Source organism: Temnothorax curvispinosus, unplaced genomic scaffold, assembly GCF_003070985.1.
Source record: "Temnothorax curvispinosus isolate PA1 unplaced genomic scaffold, ASM307098v1 QBEX01011890.1, whole genome shotgun sequence".
NCBI lineage: Eukaryota > Metazoa > Arthropoda > Insecta > Hymenoptera > Formicidae > Temnothorax > Temnothorax curvispinosus.
The window spans coordinates 652-9,240 of NW_020221670.1; the positions used below are offsets into that span (position 1 = coordinate 652).

Sequence of the window (8,589 nt, forward strand, 5' to 3'; positions counted from 1 at the left end):
ATTTGACTTACACCACTATGGCTTTTACCCGTCCATATGTAACATTATTTATAAGAAAATTATATTGTAATAAGGAATTATAAGGAAACGTGTAATAAATTTGAAATTGTATGATACTAATGCCGGATATATTATACGAAATCAACATAAGACGATTTCTTAATAGATAATAACGGTGTTTATTCTTTATCTATAGAATTTCACATTTTAAAAATTATCGTTAATTATTATAATTTTCACATAAATGTGAAGGTTTGAATCAACGCTCAAATAATAGCTTCTTGCTTGCAAAATTTGACATTTATCTGAAAATTAAAATTATAAAATTACGATTATATTTTTCAAAATTATGAGATACAAAGTTCGTAATAATTTTGAAGAATGTAATCTTAATTTTGTAATTTTAATTATCGTAATTCGTTATTAATTGGAATACGCAAGATGGAAGCGCGGCCGCCGCGGCCAGAATATCCCCTCCAGCTGGCTAGTTCGGCTTCGGCACGAACCTAGCACGGACGCAAACCATGTGCGGTTACCGAGCGATACGACGTAGTTGAGTTGCATTTTCTCAGGCGGCGCGTCGGAAAATGCAACACAGCAACACACGAAAAAGGCCGGGATGGCCTCTCTCAGGTTTCTCTCTGACGGTGTGAAGAATTGAGGAATTGTATTGTAGGTTATAGTTGTAAGACGCCTTCGCGTGTGTTACACGAGTGTCAAAGTGAGCGTGTTTTTGCCAGTGAAAGATGCTAAAGGAACAAAATTGAAACAAGAAAAATACCAATAATACGTCAATCTAACAAGTAATGCAAAATAAAAATTCTTTTTATTCATTTCCGTAAAATAAAAATATCTCTTTGCAATGTGTAACAAAAAATTGCTCTAATGTATATAGAAAGATTTCAAGAATCTTTCTACTAAACAACTTAATAATTCTTTAAAATTGTTTATTATTCTATAAATTTGATGTCTTAAAAAATATATTTTTTCAATCACATTACGAGTATTAGCTAAGTTATAGAATCAATTATCTACCTGATTATACTACCAATCACAAAACACTTTGCAAATGTACTAAGTTTAAGGAATAATTGACATGTTATTCTTACTCAAAAATAATCCAACTAAATAAAGTTTCCATTATTCTCAGATCAAAGGACACGCCTAATCCACTACTTTGTATCCGAGAAAGAGTTTTGAACTCCAAAATCATGTCAACATTGGAGGATAAAATTTTAGGAGAGAAATTGCACTACTATTGCAGCAGTAGTTCTAGCGAAGATGAAGGAAATAATTCTGGGGATTCTGACAAAGAATGTGACGATGTAAAATATGCTGACGACACTGCACAATATACCACGCCTTCATATTCAGAATGGGATGGGACCTCCAGTAACACAGGACCTAAAGGTGTTATAAAGGTATAATTATCTACGTTTTGTGTTTATTATAATTATGGAAAAATCAAAATTTAGAAACCAAGTTCAGCGCATGTATACGCGTGTATTATATTTAAGTTTTATTATCAAATGTGTTAAACAAAAACTTGACATTGAATTCGAAATGTATTCTTGGAAGGATTGGCAACGATATAAGCAGTTGGAAGCAGAAAAGCGAGAATCACAAGAGAAGGAAAGGCTACAGTTGATAAAAAAATTAAGTCTAACGTGCCGCAGTACTTTGGATGAAGAAAAAGAGAAAATGAATGAGGCTGATCCAGAGTTGGCAGACTTATTAACCGATGAATTCCTTCTGGAGTATCAGAGACAGAGAATGAAAGAAATGCTCGCGAAAACAAAGAAACTCTACTTTGGGAAAGTTATCGATTTGGAAAATACAGATCAGTTTCTGCAAGCCATTGATGAAGAAGACAAGTCAGTGATTGTTATCGTTCACATTTGTGAGGATAATGTAGCTGGATGTGAAGCTATGAATGGATGCTTGATATCTCTTGCGAAAGAATACCCTTACGTAAAGTTTTGTAGAATTCTAGGTTTGTTGACTCTGACATTATAAAATTAAAAATAAGCAAAATATTTTTAATTATATCTAAATTTTCAAACTGCAAGTAAATAATAAGGTCTTATTTATTTATCTTTAAACAGAGCTAGTTTTAATTTTATTTTTATTATTATTATTTTATCATTTTATTATTTAGTTGTAGTTTTAGTTTGATTTTGTATATCAATATTTTTTAGAATCTTAGAAAAAGATTTGATCTTATTATTATAATACAAATATATTGTAGCAATTTTTTTCCCCCCAAGACAATATACTACTTTATAACATCCTTTTCCTTCAGGCTCAGTTGCAGGTCTCAGCAAACAATTTAAGAAATTTGGCGTACCAACATTGCTGGCGTATAAAAACGGACAGGTGATAGGAAACTTTGTCCACGTTACGGATCATCTAGGAACGGATTTTTACTCATCGGATGTGGAAGCATTTCTCATCGAGCATGGGATTCTCACTGATAAAAATTGCGTACCGCTTATCGTTTCAAAGAACGAAAATGGAGCTTCTGATAGCGAATAAGAAATTATCATTCCTTTTAAAATAATCTATTAATATACTTTAATATATTTATAATAAATCGAAATAACTTGATATATTATTGAAAATAATTGAAACTTATACCACAAAATATTTATTAAAAGATAATCGAATATAGATTATAAAAAAGTGCAAAAAGTATTTACTTTTAAATCAGATATATAGATATATATACACATGTATTTATATTGTTTTGATTATTAAATCCCTTTATATTTCACAGAACTATTTCAACATGTCCAAGATGTGTTTTTTCTTCTTTATCGCATTGCAAAGTTGCGAGTAGGTTAATAACACCTGATCGTATTCCGTATTTTTCAAATTATCGTACAGCTTTTTTAAATCTTCTTTCTGATGAATTTCATCCATAACTACTTTTAACTTCTCCTCGACTAATCGATTTAGCATTCTGAAAGCATCAACGGTAGTCGATGTTTCTTTGAACATTCTGATTATGCAAGAGAGCTTTGTTATCTTTGCCTGTAACTCGGCAACCTGCGCCTGCAGCAACAAATACCCTGTCTTTTCTAAATATGCTCGGCTCACATTTTCGTATTTCAACTCGTTCCACTTGTCCATTAAGTTTATGTATTTCAACAAGTCACTTTCACATTGCTGGATCAAATCCTCAATTTTATTCTTCCATTGTACTCCTGGCACGTCGTGATATTCCAACAATTTGTTGTGCATCTTGCATTCGCTGTTCTTCGACGCTTCCTTAGCATTTCCTCCTAAGGCTTCGTATCTTATAACACAGACATTAATAAATATTATAAAATTATATTATAAAACTTGGTTTATGTTAAGTTGATAAAATCTTTCTTTTTTCTTATATATAACAAGATACTCACTTTAACATCATATCATGTATCTTTTCTCGCAGCATTGTCTCGATGCAGCACTTCACCTCCAGTTTCTCGTCAGGATTCAAGTCACATGGTGATAAGTCAATAATTCCCAAGAGCATCAATTTATCTTGCATGTGCTTCGTTGTCGAAGGAAGATGCATGTACTTATCCAGTTCGTGAATTAAGAGCAACATTCGTAATTTGCTCGCCGTACTCTTGGACAGAACATCATTGTTGCTCAAGGATGCCTTCTTCATACATTGATAGACAATATTGGTTTTGACATGTTCACTTATATTTTCCTCGCACAATATCAAAGAGCTTATTGTTTTCTCGATTGCGCTTGTTTCCTGGGTTATTGCAATCCTGTCGTTGCCTCTCGTTGCACTGGACTGGTCTAACAAACTTTGCGACAAGTCCACTCTACCAATTAATCTACTGCTAGACTGCGAGATTGCTGAAATACTGGAAATATCTATAAAGAAAAGAAACCATAAAAAACATAATAAATTTATAACATATTATCCAATCAGACCTTTATGCATCTAATGTATAAATGTGTAGACTTTAAACAGAAGTTTCTTAACTAGTTTATTAACTAGATATTTTCTTTAATTATATCTGCTTTAATATAACTTCTTAAAAGTAAAAAAATACATCACTTACCCGATATTTGATGCAAATCGCTAAAATAACTCATACTTGATGCCCCTATTGAAGAACTTAACCACTTAAATAATAGGAATAATTAAATAATAGGAATAAATACGTTAACAGTAATTAATCTTTTTTTCTCCTTTATTATAAAGATTTATTCTTTTTAAAAAGTAATATTTTTCTGTTTTAATAATCGACAAATGTTATCTGAACAATAACCGTTTCACAAACATGTTCAAAATTCAAGATAAACATGTCAGCTGACTATGGACTATGGACAGAGAGGCTATCCCGGCCTTTTTCGGGCCCTGTACGTTACCGCCAGTACATCCATTTTCGAAATTGGTACTACGTAGCCACGTTCATTTCCCGACACTGCCGATAAAACATTATTTTGGTGCGCGTCCGTGCTACATCTGCAAATGTAGTCATCGACATACCACTTACCTACCCGAATCCCTACCTACCCATATGCCCGTATCCCTATACCTACCTACCCATATTCCGATTTATCCCTGGTAACCATTCCTTTGCAATTCTGCTGTAAAACTGCACGAAAAGTAGCTTCTTACAGCAAACTACTGCCAGACTACTGCAATAGTACAGTAAGTACTCGTTCAATCACAGATATTATGCACTTTTGTCGCAATTTTAGACTGTTTTCTTGCGCACTTCTTCGGGACGCATCTGAACTAGCAAACTGGTTACCAGGGATAGTTCTACCTCTCTATCATTGTCCTCTCTATCATCACCTCTCACCTCTCTATCATTGTCCTACCTACCCGTATTACAATTTAGTATAAATCTCATATTTTAATTCAGATCGCGACACGATTCATATAAAGGACCTGATTTGCTGGTTAATCCAGCGGGATATCTCAAAGTGATATTATCACTTGAGCTTTTGGGAAATGTTATGGCTGCGTTCGAAAACTTTACTCGGATGCACACCGCATTGTTCTATCTTTGTTACTTACTAAAAATTGAACAAAGACAGAACGACGCGGTGTGCACCCGAGTAAAGTTTTCGAACGCAGCCTAGAATTGAGGGTTTTAACACGCACGCGATTAGGATTTAATTGAAGAGGGATTTTTTAATCCCGCACATATGCGAGTAAATATATAAAGAAAATAGGGTAATTATACATTTTAGGGGAGGCACTTCCGATGACCTTGACCTTGACATATGTTGTGGCTGTACTTCCGAAAACGTCCGTGCTCAGATTTAGTTGAATCTTTAATATGTTCTCTTCCTTTAAATATAGAAATGGAAAATAAATTCTGACTTTGCAGGGCCTCCCGTTCGTTCGCGCATCGTCTTCAGAGAGGAGATACGAATAAACTCGTGTTTCTTTTTTAGCAAATAAATTTATTAATAAATACAATGAACACCGCGAGAAAAGAGAGAGTAGTCCAAAGCACAGATTCCTCAGGTCGTCCGAGCAAAAACACGAGAAAGATTCTCCCTCTGCTATTCCAGCGTGTCCTTCCCCGTCCTCGGCAACAGAAACGAGAAGATACCGCAGGCTGAAATCGAATTATATTATTATATCACTGTATTCGAGTGGATTAAGCTACACTTATTTTCTACATCTCATACACATTAGAATCACTAATTTAATGTAAAATCTTATAGTCGAAACGGTTCTAGCAAACAAATTAAATGGTTACAGTAAGCAAATAAGTTAATATCGCTCAGTATTCGTATATTCATGGAACACGAACAGAACTCAATTAAGTAAAAAGCGAAATATGCCAATATACTGTCGAGCTGGATCTTTTGCGCTTAATAATAATTATTCGCATGAATTTATGTACATTTTTCGCCCAGCAAACTACGCGTCGCTATTACCGGTTTTGAAACGCAGTCTCAAGTTAAAGCTAGAATAGTACAATCACATAATTAAATTGATAATCAATTTAATAACATTACCAATATGAATCTTTAAAAACCATTGCAAAAGCTGGGCGAAAAATGTATGGCGCGAGACACTATACCGTGTCTCTTGATATAAATTCACGCAAATAATATTAGCCGACACAAAAAAGATCCAGCCCATCCGTATATTGATACATTTCTTATTTATATTATACTTGATATTGTTAACATAGTCATGACTCACTTAGTATAAAAACTAATTAATATTTATATATACAAATAGGACAAGAGACCAAATAACGCTCTTCTATCCGCGCATGTTCGGGGAAGAATTTAAACATTTAAGTCCTGATCAGAGAATCAAACTTCAGGTACTGTAAAGATCTTCTTACCGAAGAGAAACGCGGCGAACAGTATGATGGGAATCACGCAGGCTAAATCGATCAGATAACCGAACACCAGGTTGCCGATCAGAGCACCTAGACGCCCCATGGTCATTGACAGAGCCGCGGCCATCACTCTGTAACGTGACACCGGATTAATGAATCACAAAAATCAGAAGAGCTGAAGGAGTTCGAATCGCAATTTGCTCACCTGAGATTCGTCGGAAACATATCGACGATCACGCAGTAGACTAGAGAGATTCCGAGGGACGTGAGGGCCTCGAATACGCACGAGAGCACCAGGTTCTGCGTCGAATTCACCACGTAGTAGAAGCCCACCGTCACCGCGCCGGAAACCACCAGCGACACGACTGAAAATGTAACGTAGCGCGCGTCTCGTTTAATTCTAATTGGAATCTAATTATATGAAAATATTAAGGTCTCAAAATTTAAACAAACGTTTTAGAGATCTAATAAGATTCAAATTATTAGACTCTAATCTAATTTTGTTATGAGAATCGGAATCTAATTGGACATATTTATCTAAATAGTTGCCCGATCGATTTCTCCTTCTGTCCCTTAAGGGTATCCAAGGGTATCCCAAGTCAAATATTATCACTCACTCAGGAAGAACTTTGCGCCCAGTTTGTGCACGAAAAGGGGTAGGATGATTGAGCCGGGAATACACGCGAGGCCGATGTACACGGTGTGCAGATAAACGGAGGGCGCGATTATCGTATCGCATCCGTAAGGGTCGAAGAAGGTCGTGTTGTCCGGCAGAGAGGACACTATGCACACCGACGTGGTCTCGCCGGGATTCGCGTGCTCAAACTGCTCGAATCTATTGAATACAACGCAAACGAGGATTAAATTAGCACTAAGATATTGCAAGTTGCATAAGCGAAACAAAATTAGACCGTTAAAGAAGACGGTCGGTGAAAGTTTAAGCGGAATTATTGGCAGAAAGAAAAAAGAAAAGAAGAAGAGAATAGAAAAGAGACTTATTTTTAGTGGTACAAAATGCCCTTTATATTATACTTTTAAATTTTATTTGCGTTTACAACTACAACATACGTTCTCTCGTTATTATGATTTTATATTTAAAGAGCTTCTTCCGGCCTAAGAATTCAAAAGAATTGACGCGCATCAATTAAGACATTAAGAGATTTACCTAGTAAACAATTCCGGGAACCAGACCATCAGTGTGTAATAGCTACTGGTGAGTCCAAATTGAATAGCGCAAGCGAGCACGGTGTTGCGCAAATAGGGCGGCTTGCAGAGCGCGCTTGTCAGATCACGTATTTCCGCGAACAGGACCTTCAGATCCTTCCGCTTGTGCAGCTTCAGCGATCTGGTGCTTTTGTCCTTCGCCTTCTCTTGCAAACATTTCACCTGCAGAAGCAGGAGAAAAAAAGAGAGGATAAAATAAAATATATTTTATTTTTTTAAACTTAGTCCCTTCCACGTTCTCTAAATACCTGAAAATAATGAACTAAAAATCGCTTTTTTTTGGAGTCACGCATATCTTATTTCACCATTAACGTTCATTAGACACTTATAAAGTATTTAATATTGTTATCAATTGCTATTGTTTATAAAGCAGTCTACATGAAAAATCTATATTAATTTTTTTATTTAAATTCTAGGAAAACATACATGTAAGAATACTTAAAATTATTGTCTTTCATCATTTCTAGAATGAAAAAGTTAAAATAATGTTACCGGATAGGTTTCTGGATCGGCGCCGGTGTTTCTCGAGTAAATCCACTTGAACACCTCGAGGGCGGCATCGGTCTCGCCGCACTCCAGCAGAAACTTTGGGCTCTCGGGGAAAGCAAATAGCCACAGGCCGAGCATGAGCGATGGCAGAGCGCAGAGCGCGACAAAGAGATTCCAGGACTTAAAGTAGAACGTCTCGCTCACGATAGTGAGGTCCATAGGGATGATCAGCCAAGCGATCACTAGAAATGATTTTGACTTGGATGCCGACTTCTTGGATTTTTGCCTCTTAAAGGTAGATTGATAAGGGACGGAAATTACTTACGCGGCAAAACTATCACGCCGACTGTCCAGAACATCTCCATCCAGCAGAGACAGCGTTCGCGGTATTTCGTGGGTTGAAACTCGCCGAGATACGGAAAGCAGATGCCCATGGCGCCGGTCACACTGCGTAACGATCGAAACTTTATTAATTTAATGTTATAACTATATACTTTATATTATATTATATTATGTTATATTATATTATATTATATTATATATTATATTA

The 8,589-nt window shown here is 35.7% G+C and overlaps 3 protein-coding genes across 3 annotated transcripts in view; 1 reads left to right on the forward strand and 2 right to left on the reverse strand.

Annotated features, from left to right (window-relative positions):
- The first annotated feature begins 634 nt into the window (after window positions 1–634).
- LOC112461952 (phosducin-like protein) lies at window positions 635–2,624 on the forward strand. The gene is made up of 4 exons (XM_025027421.1): window positions 635–803; window positions 1,151–1,421; window positions 1,579–1,993; window positions 2,303–2,624. Exons 2-4 carry the CDS (start codon window positions 1,212–1,214, stop codon window positions 2,533–2,535), a joined length of 858 nt encoding a protein of 285 aa, XP_024883189.1. The 5' UTR covers window positions 635–803; window positions 1,151–1,211; the 3' UTR covers window positions 2,536–2,624.
- A 109-nt stretch (window positions 2,625–2,733) lies between these two features.
- On the reverse strand, window positions 2,734–4,305 carry LOC112461956. Its single transcript, XM_025027429.1, has 3 exons — window positions 4,068–4,305; window positions 3,405–3,876; window positions 2,734–3,298 (listed from the first exon to the last, which is right to left on the reverse strand). Exons 1-3 carry the CDS (start codon window positions 4,099–4,101, stop codon window positions 2,779–2,781), a joined length of 1,026 nt encoding a protein of 341 aa, XP_024883197.1. The 5' UTR covers window positions 4,102–4,305; the 3' UTR covers window positions 2,734–2,778.
- Window positions 4,306–5,406: 1,101 nt separating this feature from the next.
- Window positions 5,407–8,589, reverse strand: part of LOC112461944 (synaptic vesicle glycoprotein 2C-like) — an 8,244-nt gene continuing 5,061 nt past the window's right edge. The window contains exons 5-11 of the mRNA XM_025027404.1: window positions 8,365–8,486; window positions 8,043–8,281; window positions 7,492–7,712; window positions 6,944–7,161; window positions 6,532–6,691; window positions 6,330–6,457; window positions 5,407–5,585 (exon numbers count right to left, since the gene is read on the reverse strand). Coding sequence (XP_024883172.1) covers window positions 5,530–5,585; window positions 6,330–6,457; window positions 6,532–6,691; window positions 6,944–7,161; window positions 7,492–7,712; window positions 8,043–8,281; window positions 8,365–8,486 — 1,144 coding nt within the window. The 3' untranslated portion in view covers window positions 5,407–5,529. The remainder of the gene's footprint in view (window positions 5,586–6,329; window positions 6,458–6,531; window positions 6,692–6,943; window positions 7,162–7,491; window positions 7,713–8,042; window positions 8,282–8,364; window positions 8,487–8,589) is intronic.

Excerpts from the sequence above, each read along its gene's own strand:
- LOC112461956 (XM_025027429.1), bottom strand. The coding sequence starts at position 4,101 with ATGAGTTATTTTAGCGATTTGCATCAAATATCGG. Across the intron at positions 3,877-4,067 it reads CGATTTGCATCAAATATCGG|ATATTTCCAGTATTTCAGCA; the intron begins GTAAGTGATGTA and ends TTTTCTTTATAG. Across the intron at positions 3,299-3,404 it reads ATACATGATATGATGTTAAA|ATACGAAGCCTTAGGAGGAA; the intron begins GTGAGTATCTTG and ends CTGTGTTATAAG.
- LOC112461952 (XM_025027421.1), top strand. The coding sequence starts at position 1,212 with ATGTCAACATTGGAGGATAAAATTTTAGGAGAGAAATTGCACTACTAT. Across the intron at positions 1,422-1,578 it reads GACCTAAAGGTGTTATAAAG|GATTGGCAACGATATAAGCA; the intron begins GTATAATTATCT and ends TATTCTTGGAAG. Across the intron at positions 1,994-2,302 it reads AAAGTTTTGTAGAATTCTAG|GCTCAGTTGCAGGTCTCAGC; the intron begins GTTTGTTGACTC and ends CTTTTCCTTCAG.